The 27,606-nt window shown below is 55.1% G+C and overlaps 1 protein-coding gene across 5 annotated transcripts; it reads left to right on the forward strand.

The window, feature by feature from the left end:
- Positions 1 to 996: 996 nt before the first annotated feature.
- CSF1 (colony stimulating factor 1) lies at positions 997 to 18,819 on the forward strand. Of its 5 annotated transcripts, none has more exons than XM_030325529.1 (9): positions 998 to 1,262; positions 4,474 to 4,596; positions 5,835 to 5,897; positions 7,476 to 7,646; positions 11,652 to 11,799; positions 12,990 to 14,056; positions 14,640 to 14,692; positions 15,028 to 15,086; positions 15,348 to 18,442. In XM_030325529.1, exons 1-8 carry the CDS (start codon positions 1,224 to 1,226, stop codon positions 15,071 to 15,073), a joined length of 1,710 nt encoding a protein of 569 aa, XP_030181389.1. In that variant the 5' UTR covers positions 998 to 1,223; the 3' UTR covers positions 15,074 to 15,086; positions 15,348 to 18,442. The 5 variants fall into 5 exon arrangements, with proteins under 5 accessions (XP_030181390.1, XP_030181389.1, XP_030181388.1 ...); XM_030325528.1 differs by lacking the exon at positions 15,348 to 18,442 and adding an exon at positions 18,453 to 18,819 and having other exon boundaries at positions 999 to 1,262; XM_030325531.1 differs by lacking the exon at positions 15,348 to 18,442 and adding an exon at positions 18,453 to 18,819 and having other exon boundaries at positions 1,000 to 1,262; positions 13,515 to 14,056.
- The last annotated feature ends 8,787 nt before the right edge of the window (positions 18,820 to 27,606 follow it).

A 27,606-nucleotide genomic window follows, 5' to 3' on the forward strand; every position in this document is an offset into this window, starting at 1 on the left:
TTCCAAAAGCATCATCAGAAATCTAGGGCCCAGGGGGCGCCTGGGTGGCGCAGTCGGTTAAGCGTCCGACTTCAGCCAGGTCACGATCTCGCGGTCCGTGAGTTCGAGCCCCGCGTCGGGCTCTGGGCTGATGGCTCAGAGCCTGGAGCCTGTTTCCGATTCTGTGTCTCCCTCTCTCTCTGCCCCTCCCCCGTTCATGCTCTGTCTCTGTCTGTCCCAAAAATAAATAAACATTCAAAAAAAAAAAAAAAAAAGAAATCTAGGGCCCAGGTGCCAATCATCCCAGGTTTTGGCAGTCAGATAGGAGCATGGGTCTCAGCCAGCATTTAAATCACCGGCAGGTCAAGTGCCCGGAGTGTCTCCTGGCCCAGAGCAGAACCTCCCAGCTCTGTGCCACAGGACACAGTCCCTCCCCTCCTGGCCAGGTAGCTAGCTAGCCTCCCTGCCTATCTGTACCCTGCCCCCAGAATGAGAGACGCGAGGCTGGGGGGCTGCATAGGAAGAAGAGGGCTGCTGCAAACCCGCGGACTGCATCGCAACAAGGTGCTGCAGCGTGCACAGCCCGGGGAGGCCCCAGGCTCCAGTGCTTGCCCCTGCTCTCGGCCCATTTCCTGCTCAGATTTGGGAATTTTCAGGCCTGGAGGGAAAGTCCCTCGAGACGAATATTAGAAAGAGAGAGAGAGAGACAGAGAGCACCGGATCTGCCTGGAGAGCGCGGAAGGAAAGTCTCGGCTCGGTCCGCAGCGGGCGCGCGGAAGGGCGGGAGGCGGCGGAGTCGGAGTTACTTTGCTGAAGGCTCTGGAGTCGCGCACAAAACAGGGCGACTGGGAGGACCACGGGGAAGACCAGCCCGAGGGGCGGGGGAGGGGAGGCGGTTCAGTGGGGCTCTGGAGTGTGTGTCTGTGTCAGTGCGCGCGCGCGTGCGCGCGCGCGTGCGTGTGTGTGTGTGTGTGTGTGTGTGTGTGTGTCTGGCGCCTGTCCAAGGTGATTTCCCATAAACCACATGCCCCCACAAGTCCTCTTAAAAGGCTGTGCCGAGGAGCTGGCCAGTGGAGACCGGCTGGTGGAAAGTGAAAGTTGCCTGGGTGCTCTCGGCGCCGCCGCCCGCTTTCCGCACCCCCGGGACTGCAGCGCGGCCCTCGGCCGGGGCGCGGGCTCTGCGGCGGCCAGCGAGCGAGCGAGCGAGGGCGGCCGACGCGCCCGGCCGGGACCCAGCTGCCCGTATGACCGCGCGGGGCGCCGCCGGGCGCTGCCCTCCCACGGTAAGCGGCGGCCGCGGGGCGGCGGGGCGCCCGCAGGGCTGGGGCGGGAGCGGGCGGCGCGGTGCGGCGCCTCGGAACCTACTGCCCTGGCGCGCCGGCCGCCGACGCTCCCCGCCGCGACCACGGGCTCCGGGGTCCTTCCCATCTTTGCGTGCCGGCTGCCTGGCGTCCCGGGCGCACTCGGGCTGGGACCCGTGACGCCTTGCAGCGGTTCCTGGGGCTGCGGTACTTCTCCGGAAAGGGGAGGCTGCTCACCCCACTGCTCCGAGGCGCGCACTGAGCCACCCGCCGGCGGGAGAGAGGGGTTCACAGCCACCGGCAGAGGCTCTGTGCCGGCTCCGTGTCAGCCCCTGCCTTTCTCCCATCTCTGAGCCGACACCGCCAAGAGACCCGCGCAGTGGCTGCGCGCTGAGTGTGGCGCCCTCCCAGCGGGCACCCTCGCCATGGGCCACACACATGCTTCCAGGCTCTGCTGGGGAGTGGGCGCTTCTGCGTTGGAGAAGTTCAGAGGTCATCCAGCTCACAGAATTCCAGGGTCTGTGCCCAGGAACCTGCTGGCAAAAGGAAAGAGCCGGGCAAGCCGCTGCTTGTCCCAGCATACAAGCAGGAGGTGTTGGGGGACTTGAGTCAAAGTCTGTTTTGCGGGGACCGGACTCCAGAGCTGCCTGGGGCTAGCTCCGAATCTTTTTATTGCAAAATCTGGTTCATTCAGCCGGGGAGCTCCTGGGCTCGGCGGTAGCAGAGAAAGGGGAAGGTGGAAGGAGGGTTCCGTGGTGCAGAGCCCTGGGCAGGGTAGGGGCTGCTCCGCCTTGCACGGGGAATGTCCGGCCCCAACTGCGGGCAGTAGGTGGGGCAGCTCCTAGAAAGTGCAGGGTGGCACTGTTAACGAACAGTAGGTGTTCTCCCAGTGGGTTTACTTGTGAGGAGCCCTAGAGGAGAATGGCAGGAGAAACTGGCCGGGAGAGAAGCAAATACTTGGAGGGGAATGGAAGGGGTTGCAGGTGGGGCTGAGAGGAAGGGGCAAGAGCAGACCCACAGGGGAGCAAGAGCCCAACTGAGAGGCTGAAGACAGTGTCAGGAGGGGGGAAATTGTGGAGGGGGAGCTGGTAGGCAACCAGACGAAGATAAGGGCTGGAGGGAGACCATGAGGAAAGTAAAGGTGGAGGGAAACGTAGACTGGTTTTAGACAGGAGCCGTCTAAGGATCTGGTCGTGCCAAGGTCCCTCCAGGGCCCCTGTTGATGGGAAGGATGGGACAGGTGAGGATGGACAGTGGGACTGAGATGTCTGTGGGCCTGCAGGAGAGGTGCCTTCGTGGCTGTCCCAGAGGCCAAGGCGGGTGGGTGGGAGGAAGAATGGAGGGGGAGAAGAGCCAGCCCAGCTAGATGCGAGCTAGAGTGTTAACCCTTGGGTGCCCATTCGGTTCCTCCTCTGAGGCAAACCTGGGGCCCCAGGGGCAGGGGGGACCCCCTCTGGCCACCTTCAAAGTCAGCTTCCCACGTGGTGGCTGCACTCTCCCTGCACCAATCACTGAAATAGCTCCAAACGCCAGGCAGCCCTTGGGTGTGAAGCTGTCCTCGGATGTCAATATCTTGAAGTGCCTGTGGCAAGGTTGTCTTCCTGAATACTGCCTTTCTCACGGGCTCTTTCCTCCACACTGTTTAAAACTGGGGGGGTTCAGAGCGGCAGGGGCAGCGGCCTGGGACAGAGCCACACCTTCCGCCTGGCCCAGTTTCCAATGGGTCCTGAATTAAAGGTTCTGGAGGGCCTGGGCAGCCATTCCCACCCAGGGCTACCTCTTCAACTGCCCAACAGAGCCTGAAGCCCTCCCCGCCGACTGTCCTCCCCCTTTTCCACTCTCCCTCCACCAGGTCAGGCCAGGACCCTCACCAGATCCCTTTACTGAGTGGCATTGGGCCATCCTGTGCCTCTTCCCTCCAGGCCTCCCCTTCCCTCTCTCTGCCATCAACTTCTCCCCATTTTTCATGGCCTCACAGAGGCCTCTTCTCCCTGCGCCCTCCCTGGTAGTCCCAGCCAGGGCCTCTGTTCCCTGGTAGGAGCTAACAAACATTTGGGCTTTTAATTATATGTAAATCAGCATGTTGTTGAGGGCTGTTTCATAGCCTCCTTGTTTTTCCAATGTGCTATTTATTTGCAGTCTTTGTCTCATCATCTGGATTACTGAGGCAGAGCCCAGAGCCCAGGAAGGTGCCAGCTCTCACCCCACCCTGACAGCGTTTCCCTGAATCTGGAGACATCAGCTGCCAGGGGCAACCTTGAGTTGGGGAAAGAAAGTTCAAGAGTCCCTCTGCCTCTGGCTAGAGAATGGGAGACCTGGGCCAGGGGGAGGGTTGAAGGGACCCTGGTTAGGAGGAGGGAGAAAGGAAGGAAGGGGAACGATGAGGTGTCAGGGACCAGTCCCGTCACTCGAGGGGTGAGCAGCTCCTGGGCCAGGTGGGAGCTGAAGGAGGGAGAGATCTCCGAAAACTTCCTGGCCATGATGAGAGCTGGCTGGATGGATGCAGACCGTGCTGGAGCTCTGATAAGCAGGTGCCAACGAGGGATGGCCTAGAACTGGCACTGCTACCTCTGATTAAGCAGTCGGGCTCCTTTTTGACACACACACCCAGGGCTCCAAAAGGTCTCCAGTGTGGGATAGGTTCCCAGTGAAACTGAGTTCGGGGCCCTGGTTTTTTCCAGTAGCAGAGCCAGACCTGTGTGGAATCAGGTGGGAGGAAGGGCTGGGCCTAGGGAAAATGTCTGGCTGGAAGTCTGCAAGTGGGTGCTCGAACATGAGCTTGAGAGGAGTGGGCAGCCCAGAAGACATCTGGCTCGGTGTTTGAAGTTGCAGGGACACAACAATGGGCTGATGCAAGCCCTGCATTCAAGGAGTTTCCAGTGTCACGGAAATTTAGACTGGTAGGAACACCTCCCGTGTCCTCCTTAAAGGGTCAGTGTGTAATCAGGCTCGGCTTAGGTTAATCTGGGAAGGCTTCTTGGAGGAGGTGACATTTGGGTAGTTATCAAGGAGAGCAAGATTGTGCGTGCCACGTAGGAAATGCTGAAAAAGTTCCGGGCAACGCTGCATCCTGGGCAAGGGGCAGAGCCTGCAGCATTGTAGGTGTGAGCTCCTTGTTTCTCCACTCTCAGCAGGGCACTGGGGTTCCTAGGGAGAGTGAGGGCTGGGAGTAATGATGCACTCTCTACCACAGACATGGCTGAGCCGCCTGCTGCTGCTGGTCTGTCTCCTGGTGAGCAGGAGTATTACCGAGGAGGTGTCAGAGCGCTGTAGCCACATGATTGGGAACGGACACCTGCAGTTCCTGCAGCAGCTGGTGAGTGTGTGGCCGTGCCTATCTACCTTCTTCCCACTGGGGAAACTGAGGCAGGGAGCAGGGTCAAAGGCAAGGGTTGCAGGCAGAGAAATACGGCTGCACAGGACATGATTCATGGCTCCCACCTAGCTCTCATTGACCTTCTCGGGGTCAGGGTCTCTGACCCACCCCCAAGCCTGCAGCCCTCTCTGACTCCCCTGCAGACAGTGGACAGGGTGGGCTTCCAGCCAGTTGCCTGGGTTAATGATTGCCTGGAATGTCAACCATAGACTCTGAAAAGGCTTGCGAAGCCTGCTCTCCCTCAGTGTGATGCTTTCTCTGGGGAGCCATCCCAGTCTGCCTGCTGTGTCGCCTCTAACTCCCAGCCTCTCAGATATGCCACCAACCTGGCACCAGAGCTACCGTCAGATTTGGAGAGGAGGCTCCTGCCTAGCTCCCAGCCCTCCACCCTCACTCTCCTGGCTCTTGCCTGAGCCTTGGGGCTGGGATGGACTGCTCACCCAGGCCATGAAGGAACCCGTGTCTTATTCTAATCCGGCTGGCAGAGTTGTCAACAATTCCAAACATGGTTCAGCCAGGCAGAATCAGGTTACCATCATGGCTGCTGTCCTGCTCAGAAGAGAATTTACCATCTCTCTGGCCAGCCAGACAGGGTGGGGCACCACTGGCTAAGACCAGCTCCAGGGCCCTGAGCTCGGGGCTTGTAGGCTGGGCCTCCTGACTCTCTTACCTCTACACTTTTCCTCCTGCATGTAGCTTCTGCAGCCATCCAGGTAGAACAAGAGCCATAGCATTCTCTGAGGCTTACACTCCCAGAGCCACTGCTCTGGGGGCCAGCGAGGGCTTTAAGGGCACCTAGCCCCAGCCCCTGTAGATTCTGAATCCCCAGAGCTTGTCCAGCCGCGACTCGAATCCCTGCCAGGACAGGGAGTTCACTACTTGTCATGGAAGATTATGCCCTGTACCCTCTGTTAGATAGTTCTTCCTTCTAACTAACTGGTATTTGTCAGATTTCATGGAGTGGGGGTGGAACGAGGAGACTCCTTGTTCTTCTACAGCCCACCCTGGGCATGGGGGAGGCACAAGTCTTTCCCTTGCCTCTGTCTTTCCCAGTATGGTTGGTGGGGAGGTAGATGAGCACCAAACCCTGATCCACCCCAAAACTCTAGTTCTCGTTCTTAGGTGAGCTCAGTTGAGCTGCAGACGCCCTGCCACCCCTGGCTTGCTCTCTCTTACAGATTGACAGTCAGATGGAGACTTCGTGCCAAATTGCCTTTGAGTTTGTAGACCAGGAGCAGTTGGTGAGTTATGGTTATTTATAAGGCCCCTGTGCCAGCCCTATATGTGCTTCCCAAGGTGGGTATATGTGGGAACATGAAGGGAGGAGAAATCCTATAACTGGGCACGGTGAGGGCGTGAGGATCCCTGGTGCTCAAGTTTGGGGTGCCAGGGTCCAGGGCCGAGCAGGATCCGGGCCTCAAGTCCCCTGCTGCTCCCTTCTCCTGGCCCTGGCACATATCAAGGCCTTACTATGCACCAGACACTTTCTAATTTAATCCTGACAGTACGACTGTGTGATATACCAGTCTCGGTTATCGTCCTCAGGGAGGTTCAGGGAGCATAGATACTAAGTGGTGGGGGCCTGCTTTGAACCCAGGCAGGCTGGCTCTAGGGCCAAAGCAAACCAAGATGACTTCTGGGTCACATGCTTTGCTTAAGGATGTCGTTTCCATCCAACAGACTGAACAGCAGCCAGGGAGTCAGTCCAGCCCTTTCCCTCTTCCTCCTACCCCACACCCAACCAGCCATCAAGTGCTGCCGGTTCTGCCTCCCAGCCGCTCTGGGCTCTGCGGGAGCCTCACCCAATCAGTTGCTTGGACAGTTTCAAGAGCCTCCCTGCTTCCAATGCACCCCATCTTCCCGCCATTAGGGGGAGCTCTCGGAACTCCAACCTGTTACCTTCATTTCCCTCCTCCAAACCTGTCAGCACCCCCTCGCCCCTGCCCCTCACTCCAGGAGAAAGCCCAGGTTGGTCAGCTTGGGGTTTACACCACACAGTCCGGGCCCACCGCCCCCATTCCCTGCCCCTTCCTGCCTCCAAGCCTTGGCACAAGCCCTTCCTGTGCCTGTGATGTCTTTTCAACTGCCCCCATACTGCCCCTTATTCCACGCCTGCTCATCTTTGCACCTGCAAAATCACCATGATACGCCCCAGAGTTGCTCCCATCTCTGAACTTCTGCACACCTGACCCATATACATGTCTATTAGAACTGGAGACCACCTCATGGTCCAAGGAATAACCTCAGTATTTCACTCACTCACGCCTTAACCAATGTGGCAAGTTTCCTTAGCTAGGAAATGATGAGACTGGTACCAGGAATCCGGCGCTGAAGCAGGGTGTCTGTTGAGGCAACCACCTTCTCTGAGGGACACAAAACACGGAAGTTATCCTTTGGGTCCTCAGGCGGTCTCTAGTTCCCCCTGTGGCCTGGAGGATTTGAAGGAGCCGTGTAGTAAAGGACTTTTGGTGAAAGCAAGCCAAAGAGAGACAGAGTAGTTCCCCAGGATCCACCTTACCTACACACCCCCATTCTGATGAAAGCCTCACCTTCCAGAAATCTGAGGATATCTCTAATCAGAACCCACATTTCCTTCCCTCTACCTCAAGTCCAGGCAGCTCCAGATCCCATGAAAGAGACTGAAAGACCAGCTGAGGTCAGCGCCCCCCTTTTTACTGGGGTGGCGTGGCCCTCCCCTCGGGGGCAGGCGAAGGGCAGGCCGCAGCCCTCCGTCTGCCCGGGATGGAGGCACCTGTCACAGAGCCTGGGTTCCCCGATCACATCAGCCAGACCATAAACTCCAGCTTCTTGTTTTTCAGAAAGATCCCGTGTGCTACCTTAAGAAGGCCTTTCTCCTAGTGCAAGACATAATGGAGGACACCATGCGCTTCAAAGACAATACTCCCAATGCCAATGTCATTGTGACGCTCCAGGAACTCTCTCTGAGGCTAAGCAGCTGCTTCACCAAGGACTATGAAGAGCAGGACAAGGTAGGAGGGTCCTGGAGCCAGGAACAGTGAGCAAGAGTAGAGGGTGGCTTTGGTGGTACCCTCCCTGTCCTTGTGCACATAGTATATTCACTTGCTTCACCCTGTGTCATGGTTCCTCTCTCTCTCTCATTCATTTATTCACCCCACATACCTCTGCTGAGGACTTACTGGGCAGGAGACATGGTGCTAGGCCTTGGCGGTGTCTTCGTGAGGAAAAATTCCATGGCCCCCACCCTTGTGGAGCTTACGGTTAAGTGAGGTTGGCAACCATTAAACAATGACACAAGTAAATAGCATTATGGAACATGAGCACTATTCATTCACTCGACCAATGGTGAATGGTGCCTCTTGTGTACCAGGTACTGTTCTAGACACTAGGAATCATCTGGGGTCAAACCAGACGAGTACCCGTATCCACGTTCATGGAGCTTACATTTGGCGGGGGGTGAGAGAGTTAACAAAATATACAAGTAAAATACGTGCTATGTGGGATGGTAGTATGTGCGTTGCTGAAGAGAAAGCCAGGCAAGGGGGAGACCTGAAGGAGGTGAGGGAGCGGCGCCATGAAGGAGGGCTGCGTGGGGCTCTGAGAAAGAAACAGCATTCTAATTAAAAAGGGGGGTGGGGAAGAAGAGAAGGAGAAGCCTTCCGAGTAAGAATATACTCGCTTGAGGTTCAAAGATGAGGAAGAGTTAGGAAGCTGTGAGGCTGGTCAGAACATTCCAGAACAGGGAATGCTAGGCCCGAAGCCCTGAGGTGAGCAGGACTGCACATTCAGGACCACAAAGAAAGGGTGGTCGCCAGGAAGTGTGGAAGAGAGGTGGGGAGAGAGGGGAGGAGGCAGGAGCCAGCAGGGGGCGCATCTGGGGTCTTGGGGATGTGGAATGTTGGCTGAAGTTTGAGGGAAGCTTTGGGGAACAGAGGAATGACCTAATCTAACTTCACTGCGAGGACTGCAGGGGGCAAGAATGGAGGCTGGGAGGCCAGCAGGGGGCGCGAGTCGGGGCCAGAGGTTCTAGTGGCTTGGACCACTGGCGGGGGGGGGGGGGGGGGACGCAGCACGGGGCTTGGACCCCGGTGATGCTGTGCAGGTGGAGCGAGCAGCTGTGCTCCCAGGTCGAGTTTGGAGAAAGAACGCACAGGATTTGGGGATGCGGTGGCCATAAGGAGCTGAGGGAAGGGATGGCTCAAGGCCGGTTTTGTCTGGAGCAGTTAGGGGAAGATCAGGCAGAGAAGGTTTGGGGAAAGGGCAGGAGCTCACTTTGGGACACATGAAACTCCAGACGCTTGTGAGACAGCCAAGGGGAAATGTGGAGCAGGTGGCTGGATACACGGGGTCTTGAGTCTGTCTGGCAAGATACTCGTGTAAGAGGAGGTGGTGTGGAGGTCATCTGTGAGGCCAAGAGACTGTAGAGCATGGCCCACTGTGGGAGGAGAAACAGACCCCTGAACCCCAGCACCCAGAAGCCAGGCAGAGGAGGGGACCTGGCCAGGAGACTGGGAAGGAGCAACTTGAGCGGTGGAGGGAAAACCAGGAGACTGATTTCACTGGGCCCATGGAAGACTGTCTCCAGATGGAAAAAGTAGTCACCTTTATCCAACGGGATTGAGAAGTCAAGCAAGACGAGGGTAGAAAAGCGTCCGATGGCTCTGGCAGTGTGCGGCTGCTGCTGGAGGCAGGTGCCAGATGAGGGTGAACGGAGAGGAAGTAGAGGCAGCGCTGTGGGGGAGTGGGGCTCCATAAAGGCACAGGAATAGAGGTCACCAGAGGGAGTGTGGGATTGCGGGAGGAAACATCTTTCCCGAGAGGTATTAAGGCTGAGGTTTTCCAATGTTAAGGTTCGTTAAGTATCACTTGGGGAGCTTGTTTAAAATCCAGATTCCCAGTACGTACCCCTAGAAAGTCTGATTCCCTGGGGCTGTGGGTGGGCTTGGGAATCTGCATTGTCACAAGCCACCCACCCTGCATGCACACTTCCTACGCCCGGCGTGAACGCAGCAGGGTGGACTTGAGGAGGGAGGGAGCCTTTGAGGCTTATAGGAGCCAGTCTCCTGAGGAGAAGGCTGGTGCGGGTTCAGAGCTCCTGAAGAGAGAAGGCACAGCCTCTGTGTGATAGGTGGGCATCGGGACCTTCTGTTGGATATTGCCCTGTTCCCTGTGCAGTTACGAGGTGAGGTACGAAGGGCACAGAGGTTTACGAAGAAAGGAAGAGAAAGGCAGTTTCCCTCTTTCTTATAGTAGCCCTGGTGGGAGGCTGGAAGGCACTGTAGAAGAGGAAATGAGCCCAAACTGGATAATCCACTTGGCCAGTGTCACGTGGGTGGTGGGTGACAGAGCTGAGCCCAGGTTTTCTCATGCGTGCATTCATTCATTCATTCATTTGTTCATCTGGTCCACATTTGTCAAGGGCCTGTGCAGCTCAGTTTAAGGAAAAACTTGGTATTTGGAAGTCATTGCTAAGTAGACCACGGGTGAAGCCACGGGCATGTGGGGCCTCATCTGGCATGAAAGGGAGAAAGTAGGTCCAGGACAGCCCTGAGGAATGCCAGAATTTAGAAGTCTGGTGGAGGAAGGGAGCCTGGTAAGACGACTGAGAAGGAGCAGCTCAGGAGATGGGAAGCTTCTCAGAGCCCCAGTGGGTGTAGGAGCCATGGTCCTATGAGCAGAAGAGAAAAGGACAGCTCGATAGACAGGACTGAGGCAACTTCAGCCCCCCCTTCCAAGGCATACTCATGCCGGAGAAGGACACATAGCCCCGTGGCCTGCTCCACACCACGGGATGACCCTTCTAAAACTTGGGTCTCACCGTGCCACCAGCCACCTCCCCAACAACCCCTCAGATGTTTTCTCTTTGCTGTATGGATCAGGTTAGCAGTTTGTGACATGGCCAACAAGGGCCCGAAGCACCTGGCCCTTGCTGACCTCTCTTGCATGAATCTCTTGCCAACTTCTTTTTTTTTTTTTAGTCTCTCTTTTTTTTTTTTTTTCAACGTTTATTTATTTTTGGGACAGAGAGAGACAGAGCATGAACGGGGGAGGGGCAGAGAGAGAGGGAGACACAGAATCGGAAGCAGGCTCCAGGCTCTGGGCCATCATCAGCCCAGAGCCCGACGCGGGGCTCGAACTCACGGACCGCGAGATCGTGACCTGGCTGAAGTCGGACGCTTAACCGACTGCGCCACCCAGGCGCCCCTAGTCTCTTTTTTTAATTAATTAATTTATTTTGAGAGAGACAGAGAGAAAATGTACAAGTGGGGGAGGGGCAGAGAGAAGGAGAGACAGAATCCCAAGCAGGCTCCGTGCCGTCAGCACAGGGCCCAATATGGGGCTCGAACTCATGAATTGTGAGATCATGACCTGAGTGGAAATCGAGAGTCGGACACTTAAACGACTGCGCCACCCAGGTGCCCCATCTCTTGCCAACTTCTTCCTAGGTGGCACTACTATAGCCACTCTAGCCGTCTTTTGGTCTTTCCACATTTCAGGCTCTTTCCTGCCTCAGGACCTTTGCACACTCTGTTCCCACAACCTGGACCGCTCTCTCCAACCCCACCTCCTTTCCTGGTTGACACTTGCTCATCTTTCAGTTGATTCCATGGGGAAATTCACCCTGGGCCCTCATTTGGCTCCCCTCGTTGTGCACTCTCAGATCATTCCACACTTCTTCATATGACTCCCTGCACTTGTAACGTGTTTAATGCCAATGCCTTGCTAGATTCAGTGTCCCAACTCAGACAGTGACCACCTCTCTCATGCTCATTGCATGATTCCCAGGTAATTGCCATATGCCTGGCACATAGATATGTGCTCAACAGATCTGTGAATAAATGACATATCTGGAGATCTCAGGGCTGGTTCCACTACCCAGCAGGGGTGAGGGGAGGGAGAAAATGAAAGAGAAAAAGAAGACAGATGTGAAAAAGGCCAAGGGCGTTTGGCAAACAAGCTAGAGACATGGCTCATCCTCACCAAGTCGGTGGGGGGGGCCCTTACTGTCTTTCCAGGCCTGTGTACGAACTTTCCATGAGACACCCCTCCAGTTGCTGGAAAAGATCAAGAATGTCTTTAATGAAACAAAGAATCTCCTTAAAAAGGACTGGAACGTTTTCAGCAAGAACTGCAACAAGAGCTTTGAGAAATGCTCCAGCCAAGGTAAGCACCAAAAGGGCCAGCAAGTGTGGGTCAAGGGGAGGGTGTAAGGAATAGAGCAGGGATTGGGAGGTGAGGGGCGGGCTGGAGGGACCCTGGGCAGGCAGCCTGGCTGCGACGCGAGCTCCTGTGTGTGTAGATGTGCTTTTCTCGTGTTCATATGTGGCTTCACGTACCTCTGGGTGGTCCGGGCACATGTCTTTTCTGACATGTGTGTGCATGTTGAGACATCGAGAAGGATCATGCTGGTGGCTGTGAGATCAGGGAATGGGCAAGGGGCCCCTCTTGGAGGGCCCTGTAGGCTTGGAGGCTTTCCCCACCGGCTCTGCAGGCTGGCTGAACGCACAGGGGGTTCCGTGGAGAGAGCAAGGCTCCATCTGGGAGCCAGGGCCCTTGCACCAGGAGCCCTGCAGTGAATCACCAGGATACCCTGGCTCCAGAAGTCCCCAGGATGCCTTGAATGTCCCCTCAAGGGAAAAGGCTGGATTTGAAGGCTGAGCATCACTCAAACTCTCCCAGTGCAGGCCCAGCTGCACACGCGTGTATCCTACGTGGCCTCGTCTCTGCATCCTGTGCCACGTGTGCCCTCCTACATTCAACCTTGCTCCCCGAGGCAGGAGCTGAGGCCCCGCGACCTGCCAATGGCCAAGTCCAATCTCGTTGCTTCAATCCCAAGGCCTCAAGTCTTGGCCACATTCCAGCCCCAGTTTGTTCCCGCCTGTGGCTGTGGCTGTGTGGCCCCTGGCTGTGCATGAAACCACCTTGCTGCTTTCCAACCAGCACTGTCTATGGGACCTGAGGGTGTCTTGTGTTAGTCTTGGAGGCTGCTGCTCAACCACCTGGCCAGCTGCTGCTCAATCGTGGCTTGGCACCTTGCCAGCTGGAACTCCAGGAAAAGCTGTCCCCTGGTCTTCCCTGACCCTGGCCCCCAGTCTGTCCTCTAAACCCCACTCTTTGCTTTCTGCCTTTGAGACCCCGCAGCTTGTACCTTCCTTGCCTAAGGCCTGTGTCATGAGCACTGGCTCCAGTCCTGTCCTTTCCTCAGCCCCTAGCTGAGGGATTAGGGGATGAGGGACCCTGGACCCATATCCCCCTCTCAACAACCCCCCCTCCCGGGAAACCTGTGCTGGAGGCTGGTGACTCTATCTCTTCCCCCCCATCTTTCTCTCTCCCTCTCTCTGTGGTTCTTTCAGATGTGGTGACCAAGCCTGATTGCAACTGCCTGTACCCCAAAGCCACCCCTACCAGTGACCTGGCCTCTGTCTCCCCTCAGCAGCCCCTTGCCCCCTCCACGGCCCCCATGGCTGGCTTGACCCGGGCTGACTCTGAGGGGACAGAGGGCGGCTCCCTCTTGCCCAGTGAGCTGCCCCTCCGCACAGTGGACCTGGACCCGGGCACTGCCAAGCAGCGACCACCCAGGAGCACCTGCCAGAGCTTTGACTCTCCAGAGCCCCCGGGTGTAGAGGCCAGTCCTATCGGAGACTCACCTCAGCCCCAGTCCTCTGCCGGGGCCCCCACCCCTGGGATGGAGCACATTCTTGACTCTGTGTTAGGCACTAACTGGACCCTAGAAGAGGCCTCCGGAGAGGCTAGTGAGGGTCCCGTACCCCAAGGGGCAGAGCTTTCCTCCTCCAGGCCAGGAGGAGGCAGCATCCAGGCCAAGATGACCGCCAGGCCCAGTGACCTCTTGTCAGCATCTTTTCCATTGTCCTACTCAGCCAGGAGCCAGCAGCCAGAGGACATGACTAGCATACCCCTGCCCACGGTGGGCCCTGCGAGACCCACTGGCCAGGCCCAGAGTCATACACCTGAGAAGACAGACCGTCCATCTGCCAAGCCCAGAGACCACCAGGAGCCAGGCTCTGCCAGGACCCCGTCGCGGCCCCCACGAAGCCTCAGCAGTCTCAGGACCCCGTCACGGCCTCCACGAAGCCCCGGCAGTCCCTCGGCCCTCTCTGCACAGCCAGGTCTTCCCGGAAGCCACTCCTGGGGCCATGTGCTGCCCCTCAGGGAGTTGGAGGGCAGAAGGAGCACCAGGGATCGGAGGAGCCCCACAGAGCTGGAAGGACAAGCAAGTGAGGGGCACAGGCCCTCAGCCCGCTTTAATTCCGTTCCTTTGACTGACACAGGCCATGACAGGCAGCAGGAGGGACCCTCAGACCCTCAGCTCCCCGGGTTTGTCTTCCGCCTGCTGGTGCCCAGCATCATCCTGGTCCTGCTGGCTGTCGGCGGCCTCCTGTTCTACAGGCAGAGATGGCGGGTAAGGAGAGCCTCTGTGAGAGGAGGGCATCCCGTGGGGGCGGTGGCACAGCCTGGGTGGGGGAGCAGGTCGAGCGGGTCAGAGGATTACTTGGGCTCCGCCTGGGTTCTTCAGATGCCAAGACAGGAGGCCAGCTGAGCACAGAAGATGGCAGGTTGAAGTGGGGGGTCTATTAAAAAACAGGGGACACCCAGGCTATAAAGTCAATGGGAAGGGACCAGGAGAGGACATTCTTGGGCCGAGAGTGGGAAGAGAACCCGGCCATGAGGGGAGCTAGGAGAGGAAAGTGATGCTGCATGGAGGTCAGGGCAGTGTTCGCTGGGAGCTCTGTGGGGCCCCGGGCCCCGGGATCCCTGGGATAGGAGGCAGCCTGCATGGGGAGAGGAGATGGGGCGTCACCAGCAGCGAGGCCCCAGGGAGCCCTCCTGGCCCTACGGCTGACCCCCACATTAGGGTAGCTGGGGGAGACTTTGATAACTCTCTCATCTACTCCTCTGGGCACCCCCTGCCTGGGGGTGAGGCCACAGTCCCCACACCATTCCCCAGCTCCTCAGGGAGCCTGATCTTTACTGTCTGTCCCCAGAGCCATCGAGAGCCTCAGACAGTGGATTCTCCCATGGAGCGACCAGAGGGCAGGTGAGAGTTTGCAGGAGGTGGGGGTGCTCTGGAAGGCACAGGGGGGCCTGTCTTGGCATCTGTTTCCCCTCCAGAGTTGAGGGAGACTTCCTTTCACTTGCTCTGAGGAAGTGGAGCCCAGAACAGGATGGGAGGCAGAGAGGAGGAAGGGCGTTTCTTCTCTCCTGTATCTCTGGGATTTTTCCTGATTTCTCCTTAGGGCTAGGCAGTTCTGAGTCTTCTAAGTCTGAGAGGGCTGGAGCACATGTGCAGGGGTTTGGTGGACAAACTTAAGGGGCTCCCTCTCTCCTCAGCCTCTGTTGAAGTCTTATGCCAGCCCTATGCTCTGCCCACAGCCCCCTGACCCAGGATGAGGACAGACAGGTGGAGCTCCCAGTATAGAGGGGTTTCTAAGGTAAGATTCTGATTTGGATCTCTCTCCACCCCTTAAAATTAGCTACCCTCTTTTCTAATCACCCTACATTTCTAATCACCAACCCACACCTGACTCCCTCCCCTCCTGCTCTCTTTTCCATCCGTCCCCATATCCTGCCAACTGTCTCCTTTCGAGATCCTCAGGAAGCCGCACGGCCCCTCCATTCCCCCCACCCCCACCATCGGAGGCTAGGCCCTGTGGCCTGTACATCGGCTTATTATTTCTATATTTGGCTTCTAGTCTTTGCTGCCACCTTCCATCCCAGAGCAACCAAAATCTTCTTGTACGTGGTCTTTACCCTCCCGGGGAATTTGCACCGCCAACCACTTCAAACCCAACGTTCTCAGCTTGGCACCTCTTGCCAGGTTTCTATCTGTCTGCACCCTATTTGACCCTTCTCCGCAGCCGAGCTCATTTCTACGTCCCTGCTTTTAGATTCATGGACCCCCAGAACCTTAGTCTTAGAAAGGCTTGTGGAGGTCATTTGGCCAGTGTCCCACCCGACAGAGGCGTCCCCTTTCTGCATCCCCGACAGGGGGTCAGCCAGCTGCTGGTCCCATATTCCCTTTCCCAGGCAAGCTCCCTGCCATCTCCCAGGAGCGCCGCGAGGAAATCCTGCCTCGAATGAGCTTCCCTGCCTGCTCCACGATGGTCCTCCCTCCTGTTCTCACGAGAGCCCTCCCAGTGTCTCAAGTCAGTTATCCAGGCCCCCTTTAAGAATTCTGTAAGCTAAGTGTGGCACAAGTCCCTCAAACATTCCTCGTATGGTAGGGTTTTCAGACCCCTCACCACCCTGGTCGCCCTCCTTTGGACACACTCGTTTGTCAATGTCCCTCTGAAAATGTGGCACCCAGCCCTGGACACAGTGCTCCAGATGTTGTCTGACCAGCTCAAAGTACAGCGGGACTGTTAACCTTCCTTGATCTGGACACTTCTTTTCGCGCAGACTCAGATTGCATTAGTGTTTCTGCCCATCACCAGTGCCCACTGCAATCGTTTCAAGTCCTAATGCTGTCTTCATAGTCCTCCCAAATGTGTCTCCTGCACACTGATGAGCGCCTTCTATTGTCCTCGCCCACGCTGTTGGTAAAGATGTGACCCTTATCCTTCCTCACCCCCGGCTCCCCGATTCCAGGCAGCGCCCCCACCTCCCGTTCTTCCTGATTGTCTCCACCGCCCGCTGACTGCCTTCAGGTCCTCCCCCTCCGCTCTTTGGTATTTGGTTAATCCTGTATCAATTGGCACTTACTTGGATGTTGTTTTCATACACTTTGAAATCTTATTTTATGTGTACATGTACGTTCCGCATCCCTAAGAAGGCTGTAAGCCCCTTGAGGGCAGGGACTGTGTCTTCCACTTTCTTTGCGTTTCTTTTTCTACTACAGCAAGGGCTCCTCCACATCTGCCAAGAACTCAATAAATAACTGACTGGCTTCACAGTTGACTGACCACCTGACCCTGGCCAGGCTCTAACCGACCAGCCTTCCGGATGACCGGTTAACCAGCTAACTAATCAACTCTGTCTGCCTGGCTGACCAGCTGGCTAGGTGACTTTGACTGATCGACTGACTAGCTGGGAACTGCTTAAACTGAGCTGTCTGCCTAACTAACTAGCTGGCTAATGGCCTGACTTGCTGATTGGCTCGCTGGCTGGCTAGTTAGGGTAACCCATTCAATTTTCCAGTCACACCCCATGGCACATACACGTGAGCGCCTTAGGACCTTCCCATGGGTACGGTGACAGGTCTGGGCCACTCCTCGCAGAAAAGGAATCTAAGGAATACTCAGAATCGAGGGAGCCTATTTAGAAGAGAGCACGAGGGAGCGTATCTGGAATCCTGGGGTCCCCCCTTCTCGGCGGGGTGGGCTAAGATGGGTCAGCGGGTCAGGTGGGACACTGGCAGGGCTGTGAGGATGACCCAGACTCCCTTGAGACTGGGAAAGCAGAGGAGGGATCAAGGTCCCTGGGGACTCCGTGGCTCAGTGCTGCACCACCCTCTGACTGGTTGCCAGCCTCCCCCCTTGGTCTTGGCCCTCTGCCCCATCTCTTCTACACCCCTGCTCTGCTTTCCCTGCCTCCCTGTTCTCAGGCTCTGCCCAACTTTCCTCTTCCTCCCCTCTAGATTTCACTTAGAAAGGGAATCCAGGGCAGGAACCACACCCCAGATTCCTGACCCCACCACTTGGATCAGTAGGTCCAGCCCCAGGAGCCTCAGGAGATCCAGGGCGAACCCCTAGCCTACCTGCCACTCTGACGAGAGAGAGAAAACACAGAGGCAGAGAGACGGATAGACGGATGCTCAGAAGAAGACACAGGCACTCTAAGGAATCAGGGCATATGGGCAGCAGACTCACCCACTTGGTCCTTCTTCTCTCCTAGCCCCAGCCAGGTCTGAGACCCCGCTGTGCCCAGCATGGCTCATGTCCAATTTCTGGTTCTCCCTTCTTCCCCCTCCACAGCACGGGAATGGGCTGGAAGCCAGAAGCTATGGTCCCATCTGCCCTCCTTGTCCGTCACGGACTTTGCCATCGGGTCTGTGGATGGTCAGGGAGGGAAGCCCCGCACAGGATCCCAAGTTGGATGGAGCCCAGGGGATTTCTGCTCCGGGAACAAAGCATTCTGAGCATGCTGGGCAAGGGACAAGGATGGGGGTGGGGTTGGAGAGAGCAAGGCCCTGACTCCCATGGATGATCCAGGGAGGCAAGTCCCTTGGCCCGTCAGGAAGGAGGCGGGGTTACTTAGGGGATAGCACGCCAAGTGGCAGGGTGGAAGTTTCCTTGTTCCGAAACTGCCTCTACTTCTTCCTCTTGGTTACCTATGACCTGCTGTCCCGAGTATCGAGTAACGTGCGCGATGACCGTCTGTGATGAATGGTGTGGAGGTGGGAATGAGAAATTCTTCTTTGCTAGAGTTAGCAGGAATCGTTGGTTCATTGGCCCAAGGCCAGGGAGGTGGTCTTGCCCGAGGGGAAGTCTAAGGACACTCAAGTGCCCCCCCCCCACCTCCCTGTTAGACTCCTCCACTTGAGCAGCTGCCAACCCCCTCTCCTGGCCCTGCTCAGGCCTCTACCCGGCCCCGTTACCATCCCCTGCGGTCGCTAGTTCCCCAGAAGGAGGTAGGAGGTGAGGCCAGTCTGGCCAGAGGCTTGGACTGCTGCCAGGAAAAGCCGCCTGGTCCTTTGCGGTGTCTGGGGTGGCTGGGAAGGCGAGGGAGAGGACCAGAGGAAGTCCTGCCTGTAGCACCACCTACAGCCCACAGGAACGCTGTCTCCCCCACCCATGTCCTCAGCGACCCCTCCCTTCACTCCCACTCGGCTGACCAGCCTTTCTTTCTCTCCCTTACAGCTGGGCGCACAGGACAGTCTCTCCATGGGACGAGACATCATGGGGGCGTCCACCACCACCCCTCCCCAGCCATTCTCCTCGCAATGTGGCCTGCCCACCACGAGAGCTCCTGACCAGAGCAGCGAGGCTGGAGTCCCTCTGCCCTCGACCCTCAGACTCTGGACTGACCAGGAGAGGGCTGGAGGTTGCCCTCCACGCTGCTGATATTTATCGTGGGCCCTGGCGGCTCCCATCCACTGGAGGAAGGCTGGGAAGCTCGGCTGAGGACCCTCTGCGCCTCAGGGGCTGTGTTCTCCTCCTACTCCCCTCCAAGCCACACCTGGGCCAGGGACCCAGATGCCTGTAGGACGTGGGAGAGCAGGGTGGGCACCGAGGAATGAAAGAGCCCTTTGCCCAGAGGACCGCCTGGTGCCTAGGGATGATGCCAGCACCGACAAGCAGGGACTTGTCTCCAGCGAGAGAAGCATGAGATTGGCAGGGCGGGACAGCGTCAGCTGGATTTCCCGTAAAGGTGTGCGGCCCAAAAGACGGGAAGAGAAGGCCTCTGGGCCTGTTGGTCTGCACTGACAGCCTGGAGCGTGTCTGCACCCTCCGCTTGCCCAAGTGCCCTCTGCTGGTTGCCAGACAGAGAGGAGAGGTCAGCCCTGCCCTCGGGACCTGTCTGGCTTGGCTCCAATGCCAAGGCGAAGACCAGGCTCTGGGATCTGCCCCACTTTCCCTCCAGCCCTGCCAGAGCTTCTCCGGGAGGCTGCGCAGAGGCTCCCCTCACGAAGGAAGCCATTGCACTGTGAATACTGAACCTGCCTGCTGAACAGCCTGCCCCGTCCATCCCTGTGAGTGAACATCTGTCCGGCCTCCTGCCCCTCCAGCCTCTCGCCAGCTTCCTGCACTGAGTGCCCGAGCCGGCCTTGCCTGTCGACTGAGGGAGCCCCTAAGCCCTGACCTTCTGCTGACCCAGGCTTCGACTCCCCAGGGTGGATGGGGTGGGAGAACTGCCTGGGCTGCCAGCCAGAGCTGGTCTTTAGGCTGCGTTGTTCGCCCAGGTTTCTGCATCTTGCACTTTGACATTCCCAGGAGGGAAGTGACTGTGGGAGGGCGGGCAGGGAGGGCAGAGGCAGACCCAGAAGGAGGCTGCGGGGTGAACTCTGACTGAAAATGGGTCTTTGCAATTATGGGTATACCGCTGAGGTGGGGGGAGGCGTCTGCACCCTGACCCTCCGGCCCAAGTCTCCTTCCCTGCACCAGGCCCCGCCCCCCTCATAGCAGCAGGGCAGTGCTGGCAGGCACCCGGCTGTCCCCGTGGAAGCCCTGGGGCTGGCCTTGCTCTCCAGCATCTCAGCGCGGCACCCAGCTCCCATTCTCATCCCCCCCTCTCTTCCCCCACCTGGGTAGGCAATGATACCCCCAGCTCTCACCCCTACACTGTCTCTCTGGCCGGGCCAGCCGGGGTGGGAGAGGGACCGGGTGTCTGCTTCCAATTCTGTCTTGAGGGCTTCAGCTTCCTGGGCCAGCCTGTGGCCACTGTTCTGAGAACTGGCAGCAGGTGACAGGGCTGCTGATTGCCCTTGGTCTCTTTGTGCTGCTGCAATCCCTCCTCTCTGCTGCCCTGGGCCCTCCGCCGAGAGATCCCACCCTTCCTGGCCCCTGGGCCGAGGCCCATGACTTTTCTTCCTGCCCTCGAAAGTTGGGGTCTGCTGGCCCCCACCGCCCCTGCCCTGCCGCTCTCAGCCGAAGAAAGAGCAGCGGGGAACTTGCCCTGTGGGGGCTCCTTCTAGTCACAGACTCTGTATTTGATGCTAGAGTATATGTATTTAAAAGTGAAAGGGAAAAAAAAAAACCCACAGAAAAAAGGCATTCCTCCCCCACCCCAAACATATAGTATTTTAAAAGTCAAGAAAGCAAATCCAACTCCTTGCAGAAGCTCTTTGTGGGCGCTTGGTGACACAGGTGCGGGAGGGGCCCCGGACCTCTGGGCTGCTCCCCCGGCTACCTGCACAGGAATCCCTTCTTTGAGAAAGCCGAGAGGGAACATTGGCTCACACACTGTGAGATTTTGTTTTTATACTTGGAAGTGGTGAATTATTTTATATAAAGTCATTTAAATATCTATTTAAAAAATAGGAAGCTGCTTATATATTTAATAATAAAAGAAGTGCACAGGCTGCCACGTGTGAGTCATGGGAAAAGTGCTTTTGGGGCGTGGGTGGCAAAAACGGGGGTAGGCAGGCAGGCAGGAGCTGCTGGGCCAGCCCCAGCTCAGAAAGCTTTTTCCAGGGTACACGGGGAAGGAGGGTTCTCCCCAGGTCCCAGTCCCGTTACCAAAACCCCCTGCGTTATTGCTGTCCCAAACACACACATCGTCATGTCTGTTTAATGGGAAAGTGGACAGAAACTAGCCAAGCCTCAGGCCTGGCCAGCGGCCCCCGCTCCAGCCCAGCCTCGCCCAGCCTTGGAAAATGGCTGGTTGGGCTCTGTCCAAGGTCCCCAGACCTGCAAGGACCAGGCTTCTTGACCACTGACCCCTGCTGTCCGGTGAGGGGACGGGGGGCTCTGTCCTAGCGGGGCTCAGGTGGCTGAACGCGGCCTCGACTGGGAGGTGGGTGAGGCCGGCATGGGGAGAGCCGGCAGGCTGTGCGAAGGGTCTTAGGGCCTGCCCCTCTTACTGGGCAGTGTGGCCTTAACTGGGGGAGCGGTGTTGGGGAAAGCCAGGGTGACTGAAGGCACAGCCCACTCCCCTGAACTAACCCTGTGAAACAAGGACCTCCCCACCTGTGAGAGAGAGGTGGACAAAGCTGCCGACCAATGGTCCTCAACCCTGGCTCACCTGAGAAACACTGGAGTTGTTTTCAAAAAACAGCTGATGCCCAAACCGCACCTCCCCCCCCCCCCCAGATCAACAAAATCAGAATCACAGGATAAAGGCTCGGGCACCGGGCATCAGAAATTCTGCAAGGCATCTTAAATGATTCAAATGTGATCCTGAGTGAGAAGCACATAGAGGTGCGTTGTCTGACACGGGGACTAAGTTGAAATGACTTACCACGAAATAAAAGGAAACATCCAGTTCTTCAGTCACGCTGGCCACATTTCAAAGGCTCACTAGCCACACACGTGGCTACCCTGTTGGATAGCACAGAAACAGAACATTTGCACCATTGCAGAAATCTTATTGGACGGTGCCGACTAAAAGGTTGGGTCCCTGCACTTAGGGGACTGAGCTTGTAAGGTCAGGACCGGCCCCAAAGAAACTTGGCCAGGGACTAAGTTCCCAGGTGTCTCTGTCATTCCTCTTTACACCCTTAACCCCCGCTACCACCCTATCCCTCATCATTTCTTGTAAGCATTTCCAATCATTTATGAAAAGCCCCTCAGAAAAGATTCTTGAAGAAACTTATTCATATTTTTTCCTTCGAGGCCCAGCTTAAAAGTCCCCTCCTCTGAAATGCTTTCCCAGCCTGACCCAGGCCTCTGAGGCCCACCCAGGCTTAGTTCCTTCCTCCTCTGTGTTCCAACAGACTGAGAGCCTGTTAATGGGTCTGTCTGTCCCACCAGGCCGTGAACTGTAGCAGGAGCCGTGCTACAGCTCTCTCTCATCCCAACGCCCAAGAGTATCTGGCGCACAGTAGGTGTTCGATAAACGCGTGTCAAAAGGTTAATACTGAATGTGTGAATGAAGGCATAATAATGCGAATTCTGACCAGAGTTCATGGGTGCCCTTTTCTAGAGCCTCACTGGTATTAACCAGTGGAATCTATACTGGATAACTATACTAATTCATTAGCCAAGCAGAGAAGGGATTTTCAGTAGAAGGTTCTCTCTGGCTTCTGATGGAGATGAAGTTATGTTAGAACTCTAATCACTGTGCTATGGATGGAATGTATACTTCAAGGCAAGGATTGACAAAACAACAAACAAAAAACAGCCAACCAACCAAACAAACAAACAAAAATCCCTGCCCCTCACTTGCCTTTCCAGAAGCCCCAGGAGGTATCCAGAAAGAAAGGCCAGGGAACCTCAGCAGGCTTCTCCTGGGTTTCACGTGTTGCCGCGGCTGTTGGAGAAGGGTCATATCTATGGAACAATAGTCACTTTGGATTCAGAGCAAGAGCATTTAGGTAGCTGGCTTGGATTTCTTACTGCCTAACAGTACAGACTTGGGCAAGTATTCAACCTCTCCAAACCTCAGGTTTCTCCTCATCCTTAGAACCGGTTTCAGAATACAAGCCAGGTATATACATGGCTTGAGGGGAGAAACCACAGAGCACCAGGTGGACTCCAAAGGTCTGTCCCCAAACAAAATGTGTTCTGATGCTGCCTTTGCCGAGTGGTCCCAGGGGGCCCAGGCTAAACACAGCTCCATTCGGGGGCAGGCACCAGGGAGGCGGGATGCTACCAGGCCCTGGCTATTCTCAGCCCAAGGTGGTAGAACTGGGTGTTTCCCACCCGGATGAGGATTTGGATACCTTGTAACTCAAGGATTTCCGGCTGGAGGCAGGAGACAGGTTGGAGACCCAGGGGAAAGTGGCTCCGGGAGGCAGTAGGTACCCATTGGCAGGCAGGGTCAGGAACTCTGTCTTCGAGTATGTGAGCAGAAGGGCCCAGCCAAACCCCAAACCATTATCCGGCCAGAGACAGGAAAGTGAATCAGAGACAACCAGGAAGAAGCCTGAGGTTAACCTCGTGCGGACTGCGGGCCATGGCAAGGAAAGGGCTGGTAGGGGCCTGGAGTCTGGGTGGGCGTCTGGCGACCCCTTGAACAAGATGCTAAAGTCATAAAGGCATGGGCAATGCCCAGGTCAGCTGCTAGGCAGCTGCGGGGAAAGAGCCCAAACTCCCCTCCCGCAGTGAACTGCCCCTCTGCCAGAGCAGAGCAAATTGTCCCCTGGCTTCCCACTTCAGTTTCTGGGAAAGGGGGATGGCCTGGATGCTGGGACTCCTGGGGGAACAAGGTGGACCTGTCAGCCTGGAAAGCCCCATGGCAAAGTGACCAAACCACAGAGAGGCTCATTCTGAGGCTTGTAGGGGCTGCGGCTGCCATGGCCCCATCGCTGGTCTGAGACCACGGGAAGGCCCACAGGTTGACCCCCATGGCCCTGTCCAGAGTCCACACTGATGCAGCTCTGGGACTGGGTGACAGCGGGGCAGGAGAGGTTACAGGTGGTGGAGGTGGAGGAGGCTGGGTCAAGGGAGTTGTTGAACCAGCTCCTGGAGGAGAGCTGGGTGAGAGCCCCATGCTGGACTCCAGCCACTCCAGCTCCCAGGCCCCAGGCCTGCTCAGAGGTCCTGGACACCCGTCCCAGCCACTCTGCTATTTAGTCTCTTTGTGTGTGCGCACCTGATGAGGTCTGTGAAGGCCACAGCCTCATCCTCACTTACTCATTCATTTCCCCATTTATTGCTAGAAACCGAGCACCAAATCATGAGCAAAAGAGTCAGTGGGGGAGATAGGTCAGTGACACAAGTAAGTAATTATGAAACCAAAACAGAGGTAGGAAGACACAGGTGCTGTGAGAGCTTATAACAGAGGACCTGGTCAAGGATGCAGGGCTGTGCAGGCCCTTAGGAAAATCAAGGCAGAGGAAGTCATAGAGGAATAGTCTTTATCCAATGCTGCCAACAAGATGAATACCTTTCATTGACTAATTGCCTGGTATGGGTGAGGCACTCTATAAAAATGTCATCTCATTCCATCCTACAATAGCCCCGTCAGTGGGTGCTAATATTCTCTTTTATAGATGTAGAAACTAAGGTTTAGAGACACTTAAAACCTGCTTGGCCAAGGTCACAGCAGGTGGTAAGCGGCAGAGCCTAGTTTTCAACCCCAATCTGCCTGTTTTCAAAGCCCATGGTCTTGTCACATCACACTCTAGTAGGCATTCAGCAGATGCTTGTTACACAAATGGACACTTCATTCCAGTCTGGCAGGCTTGGAGGGCTCCCAGGGCCTTAGCAACCTCCTTCTTCTTCTCTCCCTCGGCAGGATTGTTTAGTCTGGCACCGGGCAGGAGGACCTGTGACAGATTCATACTCGGCCCTGCTGCTAACCCTAAATCCTCCAGGAAAAGAGAAAGAGCCCCTCCAGGATGATGTGCCCGCCACCTGGGCCTCTGGGAGAGTCCCTTCCTGACTGCCAGCCCCTCCACAGAGTCCCTTTGGCTGGGTCCTTTATGACCCATGTGTTTTTTCCCTTTGGGCTTCTCCCAGGTCTCTGACTAATTTTTGGCCAAGGTGACATCTGGGCACTGATCACTTTAGGGGGCAACAAGCTTTGGTGTTATTCTTATTTTGCCTGATCCTGACCTTCCTGGGCGAAGAGGCTGGGCATTTGCTCACCATACAACCAGCCAGATCTCTGGAGGAAGTTGTCACAGGCTGGGATGGCACGACCGAGGCTGAATCAGGATCACCGAGTGTGACATCTGCAGGTTCAACACACTAGTGATTCTGGGGAGACCGGGAAATGGCTAGGGACAGGACCCTCCTTCTGCCTATATTTGAGGGAGACTCAAAGAGCATCATTCTCAGAGTGCACTGTAGGCACTCAGTCCATGTAGGTTTTCCTCAGAGGAGCTCCATGTCCACATGCAAGAGCCTCTCTCTATCCATTCTCCCAAAGAACATCCTCTGTCTTGAAGAAATTTTGGCCCAAAGCCTGTGCTATGTTTGGAGTATTTTTCTATAGCAGCAACAACAACAAACTCTGGGGAGGGAGCAGGAACTTGATATCCAGAATTGCTGCATTAGATTATTTCAAAAGTCTGGTTCTAACCACCACCACAACAAAAAATTACAAGGTGTGTTAAAGATATGAGAAAGTTGGTCCATACATAAGGAAAAAAGCAATGGATAGAAATTGTCCCTGAGGAAGTGCAGACATTGGATTTACTAGGCAAAGACATTAAGTCAAGTATTTTAAGTGTGTTCAAAGACTACAGGAAACCAAGTATAAAGAACTAAAGAAAGGGGTGCGTGGCTGGCTCAGTTGGTGGAGCATATGTCTCTTGATCACGGGGTTGTGAGTTTGAGCCCCATGTTGGGTGTAGAGATTACTTAAAAACAAAATCTTTAAGGGGCGCCTGGGTGACTCAGTAGGTTAAGCGTCCAACTCTTGATTCTGGCTCAGGTCATGGTTTCACAGTTGAGACTGAGCCCCACATCAGGCTCTGCTCTGACAGTGCAGAGCCTGCTTAGGATTCTCTCTCTCTCCCTTTCTCTTTGCCCCTCCACCACTCATGCTCCTTTTCTCTCTTTCTCTCAAAATAAATAAACTTTAAACATAAAATAAAATCTTAAAAAAAGGCCCTGAAAGAAAACATGAGAATAATATCTCACCAAATGAAGAATGTCAACAAATGTATAGAAATTATAAAAAGGGGGTGGGGGGCGACTGGGTGGCTCAGTGGGTTAAGTGTTTGACTCTTGATTTTGACTCAGGTCATGATCCCAGGGTTGTGGGATCCAGCCCTGAGTCCAGCTCAACACTGAGCATGGAGCCCGGTTAAGATTCTCTCTCTCTCTTTCTCTCTCTCTCTCTCTCTCTGCCCCTCTCCCCGCCCCTCTCTCCCTCCCTCTCTCTAAGAAAAAAAGAAAGAAAGAAAGAAAGAAAGAAAGAAAGAAAAGAAATTATGAAAAAGGAACCAAATAGAAATCCTAGAGTTGAAAAGTATATTAACTGAAAGGAGAATTTCACCACAGGAACTCAACAGTAGGCTTGAACAGCCAGAAGAAAGAATTAGTGAATTTGAAGATAAGTCCATTGAGATTATCCTGCCTGAATAACGGGAAGAATGAAGAAAAATGAATGAAGCCTCAGAGACCTACGAGACATCAACAAGCACGCCAACCTGTGCATCATAGGAGCCTAAGGAGGAGAGGAAAGACAAAGGAAGAGAAAGAATATTTGGGGAAATCATTTGACACTTTCTAAACTTGATGGAAACCATTAATCCACATATTCAAGAAGCTCAATGAATTCCAAGTAGGGAAACTCAAAGAAACCCACACCTAGACTCATCATAATCAAACTTTCAAATGACAAAGAGACCCTGGAAAGCTGCAGAGGAGAAATGATGCAAACAGGACAAGAACTCCTCAGTAAGATCAACAGCTGAATTTTCATCAGAAACTATGAAGGCTATAAGGCAGTGAGATGATATTCACAAAGTGCTGAAGGTGGGGGTGGGGGTGGGGTGGGGAACTGTCTACCAAAAATTCTATACCCAGAAAAAAATTCTATATGCAGCTTTCAAAAACAAAGGCAAAATTAAGACTTTTCCAGATAAAGAAGAACTGAGAGTTTGTCACTCAGCAGATCTGACTTACCAGAAATACCAAGCGAGTTCTTCAGGCTGAAATGAAAATCTACTACAGGGGTGCCTGGGTGGCGCAGTTGGTTAAGCGTCCGACTTCAGCCAGGTCACGATCTCGCGGTCCGGGAGTTCGAGCCCCGCGTCGGGCTCTGGGCTGATGGCTCGGAGCCTGGAGCCTGTTTCCGATTCTGTGTCTCCCTCTCTGTCTGCGCCTCCCCCGTTCATACTCTGTCTCTCTCTGTCCCAAAAATAAATAAACGTTGAAAAAAAATTAAAAAAAAAAAAAGAAAATCTACGACATAGAAACCTGAATGCACATGAAGAAATAAGAATGTGTAAAGGTAAATACATAGGTAAATACAAAAGACAGTGTAAGTGTATTTTTTCCTACCTGATTTAAAAGAAAACTGCAGAAAGCAATGATGATAAATCTATGCTGATGGGCAAAAAAAAAAAAAAATGTGTAATGATGTAACCTATAAAAATAACAGCATTATGGAGGGGGAGTATTAGAGCAATAAAGGAACAAAGTTCTGGTGTGCTATCAAAATTAAGTTAGTGTATTTCCCCAATTGTCTCGTTTGTTTCCTGGTTTGACATTTGATTTGATTCAGGATCTTTATAAGATCCATAATCTGCAACTGGTTGATGTGTATGTGAAGTCTCTTTTGATCCTCTATCGCTCATCCACGTTGGGTCTTTAAGAAATACTAAAATGTCGGCAGATAATAAAATCATGCACTCTCTGGAATCTGCTACAGGTTCTACAGGAAGAGAACCTAAATCATTTATGAGTTGACAATTTTCAAGGTAAGATGATAGTTGGTTTTTCTCTAATCCCTGCT

Source organism: Lynx canadensis, chromosome C1 (assembly GCF_007474595.2).
Source record: "Lynx canadensis isolate LIC74 chromosome C1, mLynCan4.pri.v2, whole genome shotgun sequence".
Classification (NCBI taxonomy): domain Eukaryota; kingdom Metazoa; phylum Chordata; class Mammalia; order Carnivora; family Felidae; genus Lynx; species Lynx canadensis.